The sequence below is a fragment of the Carlito syrichta genome, unplaced genomic scaffold, assembly GCF_000164805.1.
Source record: "Carlito syrichta isolate Samal-C Ts95f unplaced genomic scaffold, Tarsius_syrichta-2.0.1 Scaffold309739, whole genome shotgun sequence".
NCBI classification, from domain to species: Eukaryota; Metazoa; Chordata; class Mammalia; order Primates; family Tarsiidae; genus Carlito; species Carlito syrichta.
Window position 1 is genome coordinate 384,302 of NW_007253835.1, and position 22,525 is coordinate 406,826.

The following is a 22,525-nucleotide window of genomic DNA, read 5'->3' on the forward strand; positions in this document are numbered from 1 at the left end:
GCGGGTCTTGAACCCGCAGGCTCAGGCAATCCACTCACCTCGACCTCCCAAAGCGCTGGGATTACAGGCTGAGCCACCGAGCCCAGCCTGGGGGAAGATTCTTAACTCTGCTTCAAAACCCCTGTCAGGAACTTTCTACAGATCCAGTGGCTTGAGCTACTTTGAGTTTGGCTAAATTTGTCTTGGAATATATTGGTATCAGAGTATTAAAAATGATCTAGATAACTAATCTGAAGGCTTCTGGTTAGCATTCAGGCATGAGCCCAGGCATGAATGTAGCTTCTCCAAGAACTAAGCAGACTAACCTAACACCTGCATGAGGCAATACATGCTCTCTCAGTCTCCCCATTACAAGGAAGAATCACACTGCTTTTAGGGGGTCCCTATACATGTCATTCATATAACCTAAAGCTACATGAGGAAACTCAGAGAACACTGGACCACAACATATGGCCATATGGCCACCCTGGAAGGGGGATTCCAAAGATGAGCTATTCAGTAAGAATAACAAGGAATATCTTTACTGTTTAGGTACTTTTAGATACTCATATATCCCCTTTGCCCCTTCAGGAACATTATGCTAGAATGTGAGTATGGAATCAGAGGGACTTTGCCTTTGTGATGGAGGAATATTGATACCTTCCTATCACTCAATGTCTAATATTTGTGTTTTCACACTCTCTTATTTGAGTCATACATGAAGTAAACAGAACAAGCATTATCATTCCTACGTTAATGATGAGGCAATGGAATCACAAACATGTGCCTCAGGAATGGCCTCAAAGCCCAAGTAAAGCAAACCCTAACCTGAAGGCAGTAGAGCTTCTCTGCCTAGCCCTGGGGCATCTATGTTATGAAGATTCAAGTGGTTTCACGTGATGTTAAATTATTTTGTATAGTAGAATTCCAGCTTGCCATATTGCAGTACAAGAAACTGAACACAAATTCAGTGTTTTCATGAATTGCCTAACAGGGTGAAAACATCATGGCCATTGGCAAACATGACTGCCAACACGTAGGTCTCTAATCTGTTCTCAGGGGTGAGACCCTACAACTCCCAAGAAGAAACTTACCATCTCAAAAGTCCAAGTTCATGAGTTCAGACTGAGGCGATTTATGGACTAAAGCATGGATCTCTAAGGAACACGAGACTCCGGGGTCTCAAATCCTTGTTATAAATGAGAATATTACATAATTCCTTCTGCTGTAAGAAGCTAGTTCTGCATAGAAATTACTTCAGCACTGAAAGAAAAGATCCTACTTCTCTCTCTCATTTCTCAGGCCTCTGTACTTTTCTCTTAGGCAATGACATTTAAAGTGCTTGTAGACCTAAAATTGACATCACTTATTTTCCTCACTTTTAGCTCTCAAAACCTACAGAGACTCCAGCAGCTGTCGCCCAAACGGATGTCGAGCCCAAGGTGTTTCCAAATCTGGGTCAGACTTCGGACCAAGGCAAAGATCTGTAGCTACTGTAGCCAGCGACCAAACCTAGGCAGATCAAAGAGAAACATACAAACTCAAACTGGTCAAGGCAAAAACACAAATCAACAAGGGGGAGCCCAACCATCTTCCTTATATGCAGCCTAATACCTTGTCACTATGAGAGTCCACAAAAGTTGAAAGCTCATTGAAATACAGATCAGGATGCACAATGGCTCACATCTCATCTATACTCCCAGTACTTTGGGAGGCAAAGATGAAAGGACTGCGTGAGCCCGTGGGTTCGAGACCCGCCTGGGCAACTTGGCGAGACCTCATTTCTACAACAAATCGAAAAATTAGTTGGGTGTGGTGGTGCATGCCTGTAATTACAGCTACTTGGAAGGCTGACACGGAAGTATCACCTGAGCTCAGCAGGTCGAGGTTGTGGTGGCTGTGAGCATGCCACTGCACTCCAGCCTGGCTGACAGAGTGAGCAGAGTGAGACTCTGACTCAAAAGAAAAACGCAGATCAGAATTTATCTTTTAACAAGACCCTCAGGGGACCTGTGTGCACTCTGAAGTTTAAGAAACACAAGCTGGCAGGGCGCGGTGGCTCAGCCTGTAATTCCAGCCCTTTGGGAGGCACAGGTGAGAGGACTGCCTGAGCCTGGGGGTTCGAGACTGCCCTGGGCAACTTGTCTCTACAATAAATCACAAAAATTAGCCGGGCGTGGTAGCATGCATCTGTACTTCCAGCTACTTGGAAAGCTGAGGTGGAAGGATCGCATAAGCCCAGCAGTGGAGGCTGCAGTGGTTGTAAGTGTGCCACTGTACTCCAGCCTGGGCGACAGAGTGAGACTCCAACTCAGCAACAACATCCAAAAGCAACACAAGCCTTAAAAATAAAAACTTCATCAGGGCGTAGTAGCTCAAGTCTGTAATCCCAGCACTTTGGGAGGCTGAGGTGAAAGAATTGCCTGAGGCCATGGGTTTGAGACCAGTTCAGGCAACTTGGTGAGACCTCATTTCTACAACAAATCAAAAACTTAGCTGGGCATGGCGGTGCATGCCTGTAGTTCCAGCTACTTGGAAGGCTGAGGCGGAAGCCTGAGCCCAGCAGGTCGAGGTTACGGTGGCTGGGAACGTACCACTGCACTCCAACCTGGGCGACAGAGTGAGACTCCAACTCAGAATAAATAAATAAATAATAAAAACTTCATTAAGCAAACTTCAGAGAAATTATGCAGAACTATAATTTCAACAGGTCCTCTATTTAACCATTACCTCATAAGACTTTTTTTCCTGCTTCATGAGTGATCTAGGTAGGCAGAGACCCAAAAAATTTTAAAAAGCAGTTAATATCATGTTAAAGATCTGTCCTTCTCTATGCAAAATATAAAAAACTTTGTTGCCTGCCTTATAAAAGTTTCAGTAGTCTCTCTGCAGGTAGAAAAAAGGGGGCAATACACAAAAAAAGGCAAGACAAAATAGATTTAGGTTTCTGACTTCTAATTGATACCAAATCTGGGCAATACATCCCAACTTAAAATACCATGGAGCTTGGAGTCATCAAGCAGAAACGAATGCCCACATAAGTGTCTATTAAATCCAAGGCATAAGCTTAATGAACTGAGTCGTAAACAACGTCTCCATCCACTCGATACCTTTGAAAGCTGAATACTAATTAGCCAGGCATGGTGGTGCACACCTGGAATTCCAGCTACTTGGAAGGCTGAGGCAGAAGAATCACTTGAGCCCAGCAGGTCAAGGATGTGGTGGCCATGAGCATGCCACTGCACTCCAGCCTAGGCAACAGAGTGAGAATTCGACTCAGAAAAAAAAAAAGAGCTGAATACTACTTCTGGAAAATCTTTCTTAGTAGCAACGTATCGTTGTATGCCCATTTACAGGAGGAAAACACTATAGATTCTGAAAGGCTCAAAGGGAAGACAATATGGACTTTGAATCAAGCAGTTTATAATCTAAGAAGAAAAAATAAGCAAACAAGAATACTTAAAAATAGGTAGGGGAACATCAGACAAGCAAAATCAATTAAATTATGTGACACCAACATGCTCGGAAAATACACAAGGTATTGTTTAAAAGGAGAAACTTGGTTGGGCATAGTGGCTCATGCCTATAATCCTACCAGTTTGGGAGGCTAGGAGACAGGAGGATTGCTTGAGTCCAGGAGTTCAAGACCAGCCTAGGCAATATAGAAAGACTGTTTCTCTAGGTAAATATCAAAAAAAAAAAAAAAAAAAATTTAGCCAGATGTGGTAGCATGCACCCAAAGTAGTGTGTGCCTGAAGTCCCAGTTACCTGGGAGGCTGAGGCAGAAGGGTCGCCTGAGCCTGGGAGGTTGAGACTGTGGTGCTGCACTCCAGCCTGGGAAACAGAGTGAGACCTCAACTCAAAAATAAATAAGTAAATAAATAAAAGGAGTAGCCTGAAATTTACATTCCTCTCTATAATCAATGACCCACTGAATGGGCACTAAAAGAATCCAATGACTTTCTGGGATTGAATAAAATGTGTACTACCCTGGCTGACAACTTAGGCATGTTATTTCCTCACTTTATAATGCACATTTTAAAATGCCTTCAACAGAAATAGTGACATGTATTTACTTTCTGTAACTGTTTGCAAAATAGTAATAAACACATCATCCTCAACATGGGCATAAAGAAGAACAAAAAAAAAATCCCTCAAGCATGATCACTAACATCATTTATCCATCCCACTCAACAGTATCAAATCACAAATGATGATAATTATAAGAACAGTGGTAATAATTGTATTATATATCAAGCATTTACCATCTACCAGTATAGTTACGGGACTTTATACATTATCTTATTAGTTCTCATAATGAATTTAGAAGTGTATTGTCCCCATTTTATAGTCAAAGAACTTGAGGTTCAGAAAGATTAGGTGGCTTGCCTGTGATCACACAACAAAAAAGTGCTGCAGCCCAGAGTTAAGCCGTGTCTATCCCAACAGCAGAATCTTTCCCCTTTATTTGCATTGGCCTGCTCTTCCCAACCAACTCTGTCAGAAAAGTACTGGAAACTTAAAATTTTTTAAACTTTAGGAAGTAATTTTTCCTGAGAGAATGCTTTTTCGGGACATGAACTTTGGGTCTCCTTTAGCATTGCGTTCACCAACCCTATGAGGTCATTGTTCTTAGTTTACAAACATACACAGAGGCTCACAGACAAAAAAATGTCCCCAGGGTCACCCGCTAGTAAACTCAGGCCTCTGCTATCAATTTTGCAGTTTCTTTTTCCACTTTTTTTTTTTTTTTAAGTTGAGGTCTCACTGTGTTGCCCAAGCTGGAATGCAGTGGCATGATCATGATAGCAATCCTTCTGCCTCAACCTCCCAGTAGCTGGGACTACAGGCACATGCTACCACACAAAGTTCTTTGATTTTTTTGTAGAAAAGTCTTACTATGTTGCCCACTCTGGTCTCAAACTCCTGGGCTCAAGCAATCCTCCAGCCTAGACCTCCATAAGTGCTGGGAGGGTGTTAGCTGTCACATCCCACAATTTTGCAGTTTCTACTACCTCCTTTTGCCATCTCTGTTCATAGAAGTTAGGTAGCTGGGTCCTTACAGAAATAAATTAAATCTATCACTGAATTTCTCCTAAAGGGTTTCAAGCAAAGACCTGACAGTGTTTGTTAGAAGATAGATGGAAATTTTAGTGATTTTAAAAAATCAGATAAAAATCAAGGAAAGCCTTTAGCTTTGCATTTGGAGGGTTACAAGGGGAAAAACTAACCTAATAGAACAATATGTATTAGTCTCCATTGCTCAATCTAATCATCACACTAAAGAATAAGAGTGCAATAGGGACAGAAAGTAGATTAGTGGTTGCCTAGGACTGGGGGAAGAAGAGATTATAAGGTGACAATTAAGGGCCTCAAGATTTCTTTTTGGAATAATTAAAATGTTCTAAAACTGTCTGTGGTGATGGTTGCACAACTCTGAATACATGGTATTCCACATGGTATGTGGACTATATCTCAATAAAGCTGTTATAAAAAATAATACGGGAACAGTTTGCTTTAATACACTGATGTGTTCCTGCAAAGATGAAGAAAATTTAAATTTTTATGATAATAATTGCATTTTAAAACTGAACATCTTTCTCTAAAGAAAATTTTCGTAAATTATTTATAACATAAAGCCTTTTTTTTTTTTTTTTTTTTTTTTTTGAGGGAAGCCTCATTCTGTGGCTGGTCCAAGCTGGAGTGTAGTGGTATTATCATGGCTCACCATAGCCTCAACCTCCTGGGCTCAGGCAATCCTTCTGCCTCAACCTCCCAAGTAGCTGGGACTACAGGCACATGCCACCACATCTGGCTGATTTTTGTAATTTTTTTTTTTGTAGAGACGAGGTCTCACTATGTTGCCCAGGCTGGTCTTGAATTCCTGGACTCAAGCATGAGCCACTGTGTCTGGACTTGTTCATTTATTTATTTAAACAAGGTCTTGCTCTGAAAATGAAGCATTTTAAAAAGTAAAAAAAGAAAGAGAATTGAGGGTACAAATGGCAAAGACATAGACATTCAAATTTAGGTATGTAGCAATCACTATGGTACTAAAAAAGAAAAGAGATGTAATTAAAAAAAATACTCAGTAATTGCTTTAGGACCTTTCTAACTAAGCACTAGTGAGAACAATTTCCAGGATTTGGAAAGCTGTTCTAGCCCTTATTGGTAAAGAAAATGGGAAAGGCAGCTGGGCTTGGTAGCTCAGCCTGTAATCCCAGCACTTTGGGAGGCCGAGGTAAGTGGATTGCCTGAGCCTGCGGGTTAGAGACCCGCCCGGGCAACTTGGAGAGACCTCATCTCTACAATAAATCAAAAATTAGCTGGGCATGGTAGCACATGCCTGTAATTCCGGCTACTTGGAAGGCTGAGGCGGAAGGATCGCCAGAACCCAGTGGGTCGAGGCTGTGGTGACCAGGAGTGTGCCACTGCACTCCAGTCTGGGTGACAGAGTGAGACTCCAGCTCAAAAAAAAAAAAGAAAATGGGAACGGGATTACAAAACACAAGGCACACCTTGAAAATGTCATTAAATCACAACTGCAAAGTGAAAACAATTTGCTCTTAAAGAAAAATCCAGATGTCCACCAAAAGAGATGCACAATACCTGGACAAGATCCTTTCTTCCAACTAGCAAGGCTGAAGTGGCGTTCTTCTGACATGTTTCCTGAATATCATTCACATTCAATCTGAAATTTTTTAAAAAGAATAAAAAGGTTTCATTCTAGTCTAACTTCCTAAATCAATGGTTCCTGGTTCAACATATATATTAGAAACTGCCTCTTTGGTTGTAACCCAAAATGTTTTACTCTGTGTTGGTCTTGAACCCTCTTTCTATCCAATTTGGAGAAATAGCTTAACTAGAGCTGACATTAATTCAGCTGTGGGTTCTGGCCTGGAGAAGGTGAAATAGCTCACCTCTTTGAACTCAGGAGAGGAGGCCATATTTAAATACCAATCTGCCAATCAGCTTCTCTGTGGCATTCCCAAGGCTCAAGAGTTGAATAAAAACAGAGTTAAGTATGTCAGCACTGACAGTGGTCCCTAACACAAAGAGTAGGGTGCTGTATACATTCTACAAAAAAAAACAACACTTTTTGTTCTGAGTTCACGTTCAGAAAGAAACAGGGGACCTGCAGGCCAGCTTCTGCATGTTGGCTACTTCCCTTCAACCAAAAGTAGATCTGCTTTTAACTGTCTTCCATATTGGGTGTGGGAGGCAGAGTTCTAGGACAGTCCCCAAGATTCCTGCTCCCTACCATGCACATCTTGTATAATCCCCTCCTTTTGAATTCAGGCAGCACCAGGAAATATTGGTGGGATATCACACTTGTGATTAGGTTATTAAGCAGTTGACTTTGAGTTCATCAAAAGCAGCAGTCCCCAAGCTTTTTGGCATCAGGGACAGGTTTTGTGGAAGAGAATTTTTCCATGGACTGACTGGAAGGGTGGGGGGATCATCAGGCATTAGATTCTTATAAGGAGCATGCGACCTAGATTCCTCACATGTGCAGTATACAACAGAGTTCATGCTCCTATGAGAATCTAATGCCTCTGCTGATCTGACAGGAGACAGAGCTCCACTCATCTGCCACTCATCTCCTGCTGTGTGGCCAGGTTTCTAACAGGTCACGGACTGGTACCAGTCCATAGCCCACGGGTTGGAGATCCCTGAAAGGAAGACTATCCTGGGTGGGCCTGACCTAATCAGGTGAGGCCCTAGAAAGAAAGTGAAGTATGTATGAGCCGCTCCTACTAGTCTCAAGGAAGATGAAATTCACAGAAGAGTTTTCCAGCTGCAAGGAACTGCAATCTGCTAACAATCAGAACAAGCTTGGAAGAAAACCCTGAACATCAGATGAGACCACTGGCAGGCCAACACCTTGATTTCAGCCCGACTAGACCCTGAACAAGGACCTAGAGAAGCCATTCCAGACTCCTGACTCATGAAAATTGGAAGATAATCAGTGAATACTGTTTGAAGTGGTTAAGTCTGTGGTAATTTGCTATGCAGCAACACAAAGCTAACACAACATGATTCTTCTAAAATTGCTTTGGAAGAAAGGGTTCCAGCATTTCACAAAAAAGCTTTGTGCGACAGAGTGAGACTCCAACTCAAAAAAATTAAAAAAAAATAAAAATAAAAAGTTTTGTAAATATTGACTAAGTGATAAGTGCAGCATATTTGAAATTTTATACTTACATGTACAGTTCTCCCAGTGACTTGTGAACAGGAAGGAGGCATGCAACATCCTGGATGATGACTTTCCCAGCAGCCTTGATCTGTCGATTACTAGAGTCTGATCCCTCGCGCTTACTTTTCCACCGCCTTGATTTCTGGGGAAGACGACAAGATATAACTAATGGGGACTTTGATGAGTGGAAACCTACGGTTGCAGAGCACATCATATTTGGGTCATTGGTAATTTGGAGAGACTTTAAATTATATCATGCCCACAATTATAGGAATCAGTATCTGTAGGAAATAAAAAGGCGATAGAGGGCATTAAGCTCTTGACCCAAAACCCTAACAGAAAAATAAGCACCTACTGCAGGGCTAGATACATTCTGCAGGTGCTCAAAAATAGATACCATCAAGCCAGAATTGATTATCTAATTAATCTTAAAACAGCAAGTAAATAGTTAGTAAAGATCACAAAAATGTGGAAGAAGAACAATTTTTAGGTTAAATTCAGTCTAGGTTCAAAGCTCTTGCCTGACACTAATCAAAGTTTTTTTTCTTCTCAGATAGTTTCAACAGGATTTGTTGAAACTTTAATTCAGATATAGCAGTGTGGGCTCTGCAAACTTTAATCTATAGTAGAAAGCCAGAAAACACAGCTGCTTGAGAATTACCCTGTCTTTATAACAGACTTGAAGTAATCATTTTAGAATATAAAATATACTTGAATCAAGGGGCTTGGGTAATGGACATGGAAGATCATGGGCAGTTATCCCATTTCCCCAGAGTCTTACCTATGAGTGGCTATATGTGTGAGGAGCCTGTATGTGTGAAATGAGAGATGTCCTGGAAAACGAGAATTATTAGAGTACAGCCCCATCTGGTATCTTCAAAATGACCACAAGCCAAGGAAGCAATATTCTATTCTATCTTACTGCCAGGAGTTAAAAAAGGGGTCACCAAAGTGATTCAACTAACGAAAGGGGTGGCATATTTATTAACAAAGAAGGCAAAAGAACTAGTGAAAAGGGCCTGTAATTTGGAGTCAGAGAACCCAAGTTTACTGGTCTTACTACCACATGTACCAGCTCATGACCCTGAGCAAGTTACTCATTTGTTATGAATTTAATCTCATGCACTGTCACTCTTTTTTTGCTCACTGATAATTTGTGGCTACTCATAACCCCTGTTCCAGTCCCACAAGGTTAATAAGAATACAATGAAAAGGTATGGGTGCAAACTGTATAAACTGAAAAGTGCAAACTAAACGTATGTAATTATTATGGGATATATATAAACTCTCAGGAATTTAAATTCGATCACTATTTAGATCACTCACAAATAAACTTATTTCCCACATGTGATTTTTATACAATCACTCTTCCATGAATCAGTCTTGGTCTCAAGTCAGGTATTTCTGACCACTGATGCCCTATCTAATCCCCAAAGTTTCTCAATGCATTTAACTTCTAGAGGATTATTATGTGTCGCAAAACCTACTAAATCCAGGATACCTGGACATATTTCAGGGCAATAAATTTAAGTTTAGCTGAAGTATCTGTGAATTACTGATCATCATTTGTAAATACATATGGTACACCATCAATTGGGAATCTTAACCCATCTGAGCTTAAGAAACAGTTCAGTTACTATTGACTATTTAACCAGATTCAAGTCATTATTTTTTTAACTCTATTATTGTGGGGTAGCCTTTCCGTTCTCTACTGTCCCTGGTTCTTTTCTAAAGAATTATGTGTACACTCACTAAAACGCCTTTTAGCCACAAAACGTGGGTATAAGTAAGGGGAGGATATGTAAAGAGCAAACAACCTGTCAGAATGGGCTGGAGCCAGGCAGTTGACTGACCTAAATGTACACTAAATTCTAAGACATGACCTGGGTTAAAGAGAGTAATTTAGCCTGCATCTACCCTGCAGTGACAGTGAACAGCATAAGTATTTTAACTAGAACAGAGAAAACACAGATACATGAGTTCATGTCACTGTAATTTTCATTCAGGTTTCCAGGAGTTTAAAAATCCCAGGATAGCCGGGCTCGGTGGCTCAGCCTGTCATCCCGCGCCTTTGGGAGGCTGAGGTGAGTGGATTGCCTGAGCCCGCAGGTTTGAGACCCGCCTGGGCAGCGAGACCTCATCTCTAAAATAAATCAAAAAATCAGCCGGGCATGGTAGCGCATGTGTGTAATTCCAGCTACTTGGAAGGCTGAGGTGGAAGGATCGCTGGAGCCCAGCAGGTCGAGGCTGTGGTGGCCGGGAGCAGCCACTGCACTCCAGTCTGGGTGATAGAGTGAGACTCTAAAAAATAAAAAATAAAAAAATAAAAATCCCAGGAAACAGTTGGGTACAGTGGCTCACACCTGTGATCCCAACACTTTGGGAGTTCAAGGTGGGAAGATTGCTTGAGTTCAGGAGTTCGAGACCAGTCTAGGCAACACAGTGAGACCTCATCTCTACAACAACAACAACAAAAAAAAAAAATCAAAAAATTTAGCCGGGCTCGGTGGTTCAGCCTGTAATCCTGTGCCTTTGGGAGGCTGAGGTGAGTGGATGGCCTGAGCCCACGGGTTCGAGACCTGCCTAGGCAACTTGGCGAGACCTCATCTTTACAATAAATAAAAAATTAGCCGGGCGTGGTAGCGTGCACCTGTAGTTCCAACCTGTAGTTCCAGCTACTTGGAAGGCTGAAGCGGAAGGATCACTGGAGTCCAGCAGGTCGAGGCTGCAGTGGCCAGGAGCGGCCACTCCACTCTAGTCTGGGTGATAGAGTGTGACTCCAACTCAAAAAAAAATAAAAAAATAAAAAAATTATTCGGGCATGGTGGCACTCACCTGTAGTTCCAGCGACTTGGGAGGCTGAGGTGGAAGGAACGCCTGAGCCCAGAGGTCAAGGCTGCAGTGAACCATGATTGTGCCACTATACTGTAGCCTGGGTGACTGGGAACCCATCTCAAAAAAAAAAAAAAAGAATACCAGAACACAACACATCCACACAAGTCCCACATAATTGGGCATCTCAAATGAGACGTAGGGTACAGAATTTTTAAAAATCAAATTCCATGTGACATGGATTATGATCCATCTGATTTGGGGTCTGGTGGAAGTCACTCTGGCTCCTTATTACAAAGAGAAAATGAGAAGTACTTAAACAACTGAGCAATTCACTAAAGCTCAGTTTAACTACACAGTTGAAAAAAAATGGAGGTCTCATGAAAGATGAGGTATACTAGCTTTCAGAGCACACTGAAAATAACCATAATTTCCTGACTTTCAAAGCAAACCTAATAAAAGCATATTATTAATTATATTAAGGCCTATATGTCAAAAGTGGCTCATTTGCAAGTAGACTGGCCCATTTGAAAACTGACAAATGACACAAGTCCAAGTGCATACATGTTTGGTTTAGAATTGACAACATTGGCTTCTGTTATGGACTGCTCACTCTGTGATAGCATAAGCCTCACCACAGCTCTATGACATAGGGGACATTATCCCCATTTTATAAATGAGGGTGTGAGACTGACTCAAGGGCATAGTCATAAGAGCTGAGATTTGAACACAGGCCTGTCAGGCTGCTAAGCTCATTCTTGCTAACTTGATTTTCCATATATGAGTTTAGATTTAGAAGAAAAAAAAATTAAATCCTGACTAAGCTAGCTGTTAATATGTAAACAGTTTGGTCTGTTTTCTAAAGGATCCATTTCCGCATGCAAAGAGATTAGCATTTGATTCTCATGAAGCCTGTCCAACACCATCTTTCTATGGTTACTCACTTCGTCAGTCACTTTTTTGCCAAGCATCGTGACTGTGTTCTGCTCAGAGTGTCTGTTGAAGATCTGCAGAGGCTGTGGCTCCCACTGCTACACCGTTTCATATGGGGACAGGCTAGATTCAGACCAGGACTCTGTATCTCAAGTCAGGTACCTCACACAGCTTAATCTCCTTTTGGGACTTCTTGGGATTAGGCACATTCAGGTAGAAGAAAAGTCAGAGTCCAAAGAGATGTCTTAGGACTCTTTTCTCATTTGTAGCTTTGAGTTACAGAGATTGATAGAAGCAAGCCAATGTGAGCCATCAGCTAATACATGATGAAAATGTAAAGAGAGTGTTCTTTAACAACTTTCTGTAATTTCTGAATTACAGAAATCACAACCTGCATTTCCCAGGATTCCTTGAGACTCCAGGCTTCTAGGTGTTTTTATGTCATCTGTACTGGATGTATAGGAAATACTTTATAAAACCTCACTCAGGCTGGGCTCAGTGGCTCAACCTGTAATCCCGTGCCTTTGGGAGGCTGAGATGAGTGGATTGCCTGAGCCCGCGGGTTCGAGACCCACTTGGGTAACTTGGTGAGACCTCATCTCTACAATAAATCAAAAAATTACCTGGGTGTGGTAGCGCGCGCCTTTAGTTCCAGCTACTTGGAAGGCCAAGGCGGAAGGATCGCCGGAGCCCATCAGGTAGAGGCTGCAGTGGCTGGGAGCGGCCACTGCACTCCAGTCTGGGTGACAGAGTGAGACTTCAACTCAAAAAAAAAACCTCACTCAGCTACCTTTGAACCTATGATAAAATGAGGCTCCCCAACATGGGATCACCCTAATTATAAGCCACCAGGAATTAAACTACAAAAGCAATTATGGGGCACCACTAATAGTTTTTAGTCCAGCAGGGAAAACTGCAAAACATTAACAAAAATCTTTAAAGGACCACACAAAACAGTGTTGGCTTTTGTTTTTGTTTTTTTTGAGTTGGAGTCTCACTGTCGCCCAGACTGGAGTGCAGTGGCCGCTCCTGGCCACCGCAGCCTCGACCTGCTGGGCTCCGGCGATCCTTCTTCCTCAGCCTTCCGAGTAGCCGGAATTACAGGCGCACGCTACCACACCCAGCTAATTTTTTGATTTATTGTAGAGACGAGGTCTTGCCTGCCCAGGTGGGTCTCGAACCCGCGGGCTCAGGCAATCCACTCACCTCAGCCTCCCAAAGGCGTGGGATTACAGGCTGAGCCACCAAGCCCAGCTTTGTTTTTGTTTTTCAATTTATTGGTTAGAGGTTTTAAATATGAACTCTCTCCCCCTCAGGCTACGGGGGTCACTTGGTACTTCTGCCTAGTGGCCAGTTATTTTGAGGATTCCAGTATAACAAGGCTGCCTACATGAAGATACGCTTAATCTCAAATCCGATCAGATATTAGAGTCTTGCTGCTTCTTAATGAGTAGATGGACAGTTTTTCAGGATGTTTCCTCCAGTGCCTTGGTAATAAAAAGGGTTCCTATCCCATTCACCAAAGAACTATTTTTCCTTAATATCTTGTTGGCAATTTTAGAAGTCTCTCTTGTCTGAGCAGCTACTAGATGATAACACACAGATCTCTCTCGGAATCCTTTGGTTCCAGAGAACAATGACACATTAAGGTGAAGGTGTGGTTAATCTTTCTGAGTTAGGGTAAGGAACCAAGGTCTAAAAGTCCCTAAACCTCCTGCATTGCTCCAGTCCCACTCTGATAGGCTTAAACAGGGATACTTTTCTGTGCAATAAAATTGGTACCTCTGGGAGGCAAAGGACTCTTGCATTTCACTAGGTCTTTTCAATGTTCCATCAATAGAAAAGTTCCCATTCCCACAGATTTCATCAGGAGGGATTGAAGGAAGAGAGACAAAGCAACACAGACAAATCATTACGTGATGAGCACCAGGATGCCCCTCTGAACATACCAAGAAGGAGTTCATGGAGTTATGGCAGAGAAGACAGGGAGGAAAGGAGTGGGGAGCAGGTGAGGGACGGGAGGGAGGCATTGGTGCAAATAGCACTGAATGACAACCAACAGCCAGCTTGCGACTGTACCACCAGTGTTACTGCTACAATCGGAGGCAACATCGATGCCAATAAATGGGTTGAATGTAAAAATAGCCCAAGAATAAGCCACCAACTGCTTCGCAGCAACCCCATCAGCAGTGCTTTAATCTGCAGAGTGGGCAGGGAGGGAGTCAAAATGAGTTCCGATTTCAATAGCAGCAGGAGCAGGGATTTCTGGACAATCAGTGGCAATTCAGCAGTCGGGTTGGCTGGGACAGGCTTTTTGAGGAAAGGTGGCCACAATGGTGGCTCCACCCACAAGTTGTTGGCAGCAGTGGTATTTGCTAATCGGGGCTTCTGATTTCAACTGGTTTTTCTATGAAAAGACTATAGGACTATACCCCTAAATATTCTTTACATCAGATAAAATGTATACAAAGCCTCAAGGCTGTCTTGCACAGCTTGAGGTCACCTCGGCACTACTGAAACATGAAGGGGATGGGAGAGGAAGACAGAAGAGGGGAAATGGCCAATAGGAGTGATTAAGAAAGAAAGACAAGGAAGGGGGGATGTCCACAGCAGAGGTTTTATTGCCAATGCCAAATATTGATGTTAAGGAAAAAAATTGTTCCAGAAAATTGCTGAAGGATAAAACTAGCTCATATGCCATGCCAATGAAGCAGATGGGCACCTCCCTCTCTGAACTAGACCAAGAACTACAAAAACACAGACAGAATGGTGGAAGCCTCTTATATCTTCCTCTGTTCCCCCCATGCCAAAGGTAGGCTTCTGAAAGTTCTAAGAAATTACACAAATGCTCCCAGTGAAATCAGCTAAGCTAATGGCTTTCAATTGGGGTTCTTTCCAAGAAACTCAGTCTTAAGTTTCATTTGCAAAAAAGTCCATCAGAATCCTTGGCAATATTAACCCATTTGAAACCCCTGGATTGGACAAGGAGGAAGTCCTTGGTGCCTGAACTCCCCCAAATGAAAAATTGATTGTTGCTGGTCCTAGAACCAGCCAGCCCGTCATTTTAGGTTCCTCAAAGCCAGGCAGGTGGCATTTTATTCTTGGGCCTTTGGGTAGAGACAGGGTTAGTTAAGGAGAGCATTTGCACAGCGCACAGTACCGGGAAGTCGTTAATTGCTTGTATGGACCAACGTCGCCGGGCAGAGCGAGGAGACATCTGTGCGTGAAAACGTTACACCCAGGAGGAGGGAAGAAAAACACCAAGAAAATTAAAAGGGAAAAATATAGAATAAAATGAAAGCTTCCCACATATCTGATGGATTAAAAGGTACCATAATATACTATAAGATCAGAATTGGAATGAATACAAAATCTGAACTCAAGCACAGCAGTATCGAATTCCCTCACCTCCCTCCCAGTCCACCACGCTCCAAACACAGCTTCAATTTCACTGTTCTTTATTCATATTTCAAGATATAACAAGGCTGATGTCAACACAGCTCTGACAGAGGAACTACAATCAAGCTTTGAGGAACTCTATCAAGGACTACGACCATAGTGCGGGTGGAGAAACAAGTGGAAGACTCTGTTTCCCCTGTAATAGGTGAGAAGGAGAAGGTGTATTGAGGATACATTCTCATTCCTAAAAAGAAGACGTCCTTCAATAGGCTTAGTACCAGATCTGTTCTGGTGTGTGGCTGGGGGATGATGAAGGAATTGGGTGTCTTTGTGTTGGACCTACAGGACCATCTTCAGAGTGAAGCCATGGGGAATAGATGGCCCTGGGGAAATGAAGGGAAGGAAGGAGCTGACACTGAAGGTAAATTCTTGAAGGCGCTCTTGCTAACAATATGACGATCTAATTTTGGAGATTATTCTATTAACTTAAAAACCTTCCCAGTTACTTACATCAGAGATATTTTAGTAACATAAACTGAAGCAAGGGAGGAAGGTTGCAAAATTTTTTTAATGTTTGCAAGGCAATATCTAATGCTCATCATAAGTTCTGGGCCTTCTGCTTTACCCTAAAAAGGAACAATATTTCATCAGCTATTAATAGTATACTTGCCAAATGAATGTTAGCATCTCAGTTTGCTTTCTGATTTCCCATGAAGTTTGACTTTTTTTTTAGGTCTCTCACATTTTTATATTTTTAAGAGCAAACCTTGGAATTCCATCTGGAAACATTTGGGTGAATATAACAATATGACCTAAGTAGGGCAGGTTAAAAGTACACAAAAGCAACAAGACAAACGATAATCTCCAAATGGCTCTATAAAGATTTTTTGTCATCTCAAAAATACTCTATAATTCTCTCCTTGCTATGCCTTAAGGGGGTTATATTCCATTCCTCATATAAAGCTCCCAAGGGTAGAGATCTAAAAGGGAATAAAACATATAGGAGAAAAATTTGGACTGAAAATGAAGACTTAAACACAGAGAAATTCTATAAACTGAAACCATTTCCAGAACAAAAGTAATAAAGGGGTATAATCTGATGTGTGCAGCTAGACAACTGAGAATGAGAAAATATCCCTCAAAGAGTATCAACCCCTGTGAGGAGGATAAGGTAGCCTCTGTAAGATATCATGGCTGCATTCTATTTCCTTAATTCCCCCCTGTGCAGCGTGTAAATGGAATGGATAAGAAGAAGCTTCAAGGAGAAAGAAGTGTGTTTCAAATTCATCACAGAATAACTGACTTAATCATTTTTATCTTATTAATCCACCAGGTTAAACCACATGAATTTTTTTTTGGTCAAAAATAGTCAAGCATCAGCAATTTCATATGATTTAACCTAATAATTATTATATGTCATCTATTAAAATGTATCCCCTCCCAGAGCTTCTGGGTTCTTTTAATGCTCTACTTCTTGCAATGTTCTATTTCTTGCCCTGTGTGATTGGTAATTCACTAAACTACTCACGATTTGTGAATTTTTCTGACATGTTATATACACCAATACAAAAGTTTCATATTAAATGATAATAAAAATGTCCCCCCATTTTATTTGGTCACTATTTGAAATAAAATGTAAAGACTAGGCCGGGCTTGGTGGCTCAGCCTATAATCCCAGCACTTTGGGAGGCAAAGGGATTGCCTGAGCCCGTGGGCTCGAGACCCAACTGGGCAACTTGGCGAAACCTTGTCTCTACAATAAAAAATAAAAAATAGCTGGGCATGGTAGCGCGCGTCTGTAGTTCCAGCTACTCAGAAGGCTGAGGCGGATTACTGGAGCCCAGAAGTTCGACACTGGGGTGGCCATGAGTGTGTGTGCCACTGCACTCCAACCTGGGTGAAGGAGTGAGACTCCAACTCAAAAAAACCCAAAAAACAAAAAAAATGTAAAGACTACTTACTATGTCATACTAGGGGCCTACACTAGCCATTTCTATGGAGAAACTACCATAGAAAATGGAAACCAACTCAAACTGAAACATCACAATTCTTCCTCCGCTCCCCTGCAGATCCTGTCTGATAAGAGATAGTAGCCAGACACAGTGGCTCACACCTGTAATCCCAGGACTTTGGGAGGCGGAGGCAAGAAGATTGCCTGAACCCACAGGTTTGAGATCAGCCGGGAGTAGTTTGGTGAATTACCAATCACATATGGTGAGATTGTGTCTCTACAATTAATCAAAAAATTAGCCAGGCATGGTGGCACGCGCCTATAGTTCCAGCTACTTGGAGGGCTGAGGCAGAAGAATCGCCTGAGCCCAGCAGGTTGAGGCTGTAGTGGCTGTGAGCATGCCTCTGTACTCCAGGCTGGGTGCCAGAGTGGGACTCTGACTCCAAAAAAACAAAAGAGATAATTATCCACTTGTTCTTGGTTCCTCTTTTGACTATGGTGTTTGCAGTAAAAGAGGCCAGACCAACAAAAACATGAACATAGGTTTTAAAAATGCTTTTGCATTAGGAGAATTCCCATCTTGAAAATGGAGTTATTTCAACCAGAGTGGGCTTTCCAACACCACTGCAAAGTTAAAATTGCTTGGCAATCTATTTTGCCCAATCCAAACCCAAGCATGGAGCACATGGCATGAATCACAGAAGAATTCAGAATAGCCTCTTGGCCAGGCATGGTGGCTCACACCTGTAATCCCAGCACTTTGGGAGGCCAAGGTGCGACTACAACCTGAGCCCAGGGGTTCGAGACCTTCTCTCTTCAGTGAATCAAAAAAGTATCCAGTGTGATGCCACACACCTGTAGTTTCAGCTACTTGGGAGGCTGAGACAGAAGGGATCGTCTGAGCCCAGCAGTCGAGGCTGTGGTGGCCATGAGCATGCCACAGCACTCCAGCCTGGGCAACAGAGTGAGACTCTCACTCAAAAACAAAAAAAAAAAGAACAGCCTCTTTAACTAAAAGGTTTCCTCAATCTGACCCTGGTACTAAATAATTTACCCAACTATGAGTCTGTTTGGCTTTTATACCAACACAATACTTTAATTCCAACTAATTTATCAACTGTCCAGCTACCTGCGAGCATGCAGGAAAAGAAAAAAAGAACTAATAATTTTGAATCTAAAGAACTTGGAGGTAATAAAGTTTAGCACATGTTCCAAAGAGGTCTTTAATAGCCAAGGGGGCAGAATTTCATCAGAGATATGAGGCAGGAGACTAAGAATGTGACCAGGGTGGGCGCGGTGGCTCAGCCTGTAATCCCAGCACTTTGGGAGGCCGAGATGAGAGGACTGCCTGAGCCCGGGGGTTCGAGACCAGCCTGGACAACTTGATGAGACCTTGTCTCTACAATAAATCACAAAAACCAGCAGGGCATGGTGGCATGCATCTGTAATTCCAGCCTGGAAGGCTGAGGCAGAAGGATCGCCTGAGCCCAGCAGGCCGAGGCTGCGGTGGCTGTGAGCGTGCCACTGCACTCCAGCCTGGGCGACAAAGAGTGAGACACCAACTCAAAAAAGAAAGAACGAAAGAGGCCAGAGCTAGTCGTGGAGGCTCACACCTGTAATCTCAACACTTTGGGAGGCCAAGATGGGAGGATCACTTGAGGTCAGAAATTCAAGACCAGCCTGGGTAACATGGCAAGTCCTCAAAAAAAATTTAAAAAATTAGTCAGGTGTGGTGGTGCAGTATAGTTCCAGCTACTCGGGAGGCTGAGGCAGAAGGATTGCCTGAACCCAGAAGTTTGAGGCTGCAGTTAACCATGATTATGCCACTGCACTCTAGCCTGGAATACAGAGTGGGACCCCAGCTGAAAAAAAAAACAAAACCAAAAAGTGGCTTGAAAGGATTTTCTGTATTGGACTAAATGGTTCCATCTCAAACATCAATTTCAGTAACACTTTCATTTCAGTCACATACAACCCTAAAAATAAAGTCAAAGATGGTCAACTAGTTAGGTTAGATGCTCTATCGCAACCAAAGAGAAGACACATCTAACACTTCTTAGAGGTGAGTGTTTTATTTAAAATAATTCAATTTCTTGAAAACATACTTTAATTACAGACAATCCATTACTTCTTATTTAGTCAAAAACAACTAGAATTCCTAAGAACTGAGTTTGTGAGGTGGCTCAGTGTTAACTGTTAGTTTAAAACACATGTCAATTAAAGCCTGTTTAAGTCAGACTTTCAATCTGACAACACAGAAAGTGTTCTTACAATCATTCTTATGCTCTACCAATATTGTCTCACCAAAGGCTTCTGAAAGCATAATGATAAATACTTGAGGGACAATGAATTCCTTAAGAACCTAAGAACATACGGATAAGTTCAGGTGATTTTTGTATAAATGTGTCCACTCAGGTGGGCGCTTAAGTGTAAACTTAGCAAAAAAAATAAAACCTTTTAAATAACAACTTTAAGACTACTCACAACTATAAAGTTCCAAATATATCAAGATGCCCTGCCAGGTGTGGTGGCTCATACCTGTAACCCCAGCACTTTGGGAGCCTGAGGCAAGAGAATTGCTTGAGCCCAGGAATTTGAGACCAGCCTAGGCAACATAGGGAGACATCGTCTCTACAATAAAAAAATTAGCAGGGCATGGTGGCTCTCACCTATAGTCTCAGCTACTCAGGGAGGTTGAAGTGGAAGGATTGCCCGAGTCTAGCAGGTCGAGCCTGTGGTGGCTGTGAGCATGCCACTGCACTCCGGTCTAGGCAACAGAGTGAGGCTCAGACTCAAAATAAAGAAATAAATAAAGATCCCAAGCTTTTGCAAGTGTTCCTTAATTTGTTGACAAACATCAGAATACCAAGGAAGACTTGAAACTAAATTATTCTAAGCTAAAATAATAGGAATCAGCTCAATGAATGGGGATTATAAGGACGGGATTAAATGGGGAGTAAATTATAAGAACGAACCCCTCCCCACCACACACAATTTATAGTAATTAAAAACAACTGAAGGGAACAAAGCAAAACAACCTAATTTTGAAAGTGAAAGACTCTGAGTGCATTACTAATCTAGCTGCTGTGAGTGGCCGGCAGGGAGACAATAAACAAGAATCCAGGAGAAGGCCATGGCTCTGGCACTTACCCGCTCCTTGTAGTAGAAGGAGCTGATGGAGACCTGTTCTTTCTCACTGCGAGTAGGGCTCCCACTGTATAACCGGAGGTTCCCAGGGGCCTCTGTGCGGATCTTCATTGGTGCAATCAAGCCGGTATGATAAGCAGACAAGGCTGAGAGGGATCTATAGTTGAAAATGAAAATTATTCACACTGGCTGCAGTCTTGTCATATTCCTAAGTAGTGCTATTCTTAGCACTTGATGACACCAAAAGGAAAAGAAAGACAAAATGGGAAGAAGACAGAAACTCCAAAAAAAGAACTAAATAAGGCCGGGCTCAGTGGCTCAGCCTGTAATTCCAGCACTTTGGGAGGGTGCGGCAAGTGAATTGCCTGAGCCCGCGGGTTCGAGACCTGCCTAGACAATTTGGCGAGACCTCGTCTCTACAATAAATCAAAAACTAGCCGGGCGTGGTTGCGCACGCCTGTAGTTCCAGCTACTTGGAAGGCTGAGGTGGAAGGATCGCCGGAGCACAGCAGGTCGAGGCTGCACTCCCGGCCACTGTACTCCAGTCTGGGTGACAGAGTGAGACTCCAATTCAAAAAAAAATTCAAAGTAATCTACAGACTACTAAAATAAATGTTTTTAGTACATGGTCAATCTATAGAAACATATTATATTTCTATATGATTAGTTCATTTATAGTAGCATTAAAACACGTTGAGTACCTAAGAACTAATTTAATTTTTTAAAATGTGCATGAAGCCTGGGTGTGGTGGTTCATGCCTATAATCCCAGCACTTTGAGAGACTGAGGTAGGAGGATTGCTTGAGCCCAGGAGCTCAAGATCAGCCTGGGCAACATAGCAAGACTTCATCTCTACAAAAAAATCAAGAAATTAGCTAGACATAGTGGCACAGAAGGATCACCTGAGCCCAGGAGGTCCAGACTGCAGTCAGCCATGATCGTGCCACTGCCCTCCAGCCTGGGTGCCAGAGTGAGACCCCTGATTCAAAAATAAATAAATAAATAAAGGCATGAAAATACAAAATGTTGCTAAGATAAATGAAAATGAAAGAAGACACACAACAATAGAGAACTATATCATAGCTAGTGGATTGGAAGATTTCATATTGTTAAGATGTCAATTTTCTCTAAATTGATCTATAGAGTCAACACAATTCCAATCAAAACAAGAGTAGGCTTTTGTTGTAGAAACCAATAAGCTGATTTTATAATTTAATGGGAGTGCAAAAGACCTAGAATAGTCGATCCAAAACTAAACAAAAATAATCAAGATGGAGACTTATATTATCATATTTGAAGACTTATTTGAGACTTATCATATTTGAAGACTTGTATATAAAGGTACATTATAAGTATAGTGTTGGCATAAGAAGAGACAAATAGATCAAAGGAAAAAATAGAGTCCAGAAATGAACCACAAATGCAAGCTCAATTAATTTTCACCAAAGTCATCAATACAAATTCAATGAAGAAAGGAAATCTTTTCATGAACAGTACTACCACAACTGATCCTCTCTACTGCATAGAATAAGCTTTGACTCCTATCATACAGAAAAATTAATTTGAGATGGATTATAGATCTTAAATAAGAAACTAAAATCTACAAAACTTTTAAAGAAAAACACAAGCCGGGCTCAGTGGCTCAGCCTGTAATCCTGCGCCTTTGGGAGGCTGAGGTGAGTGGATTGCCTGAGCCTGAGGGTGTGAGACCTGCCTGGGCAACTTGGTGAAACCTCATCTCTACAATAAATCAAAAATTAGCTGGGTGTGGTAGCGCGCACCTGTAGCTCTAGCTACTTGGAAGGCTGAGGCGGAAGGATCGCCGGAGCCCAGTAGGTCGAAGCTGCGTTGGCCAGGAGTGTGCCACTGCACTCCAGTCTGGGCGACAGAGTGAGACTCCAACTTAAAAAAAACAAACAACAAACTTTTAAAATGGAAAAATGCTTTATCTGCAGAAGCACAGAATATGTCTATGATTATATGCATAAGAAATTCAAAGTAAACCGGGCTCGGTGGCTCAGCCTGTAATCCCAGCGCTTTGGGAGGCTGAGGTGAGTGGATTGCCTGAGTCTGTGGGTTTGAGACCC

At 42.2% G+C, this 22,525-nt stretch overlaps 1 protein-coding gene across 1 annotated transcript in view; it reads right to left on the reverse strand.

Moving 5' to 3' along the window:
- The window catches only part of WDR59 (WD repeat domain 59), a 121,918-nt gene that overhangs the window by 12,942 nt on the left and 86,451 nt on the right, over positions 1 to 22,525 (reverse strand). Inside the window, exons 18-21 of the mRNA XM_008067730.2 lie at positions 20,442 to 20,595; positions 8,185 to 8,318; positions 6,589 to 6,670; positions 1,379 to 1,491 (exon numbers count right to left, since the gene is read on the reverse strand). Coding sequence (XP_008065921.1) covers positions 1,379 to 1,491; positions 6,589 to 6,670; positions 8,185 to 8,318; positions 20,442 to 20,595 — 483 coding nt within the window. The remainder of the gene's footprint in view (positions 1 to 1,378; positions 1,492 to 6,588; positions 6,671 to 8,184; positions 8,319 to 20,441; positions 20,596 to 22,525) is intronic.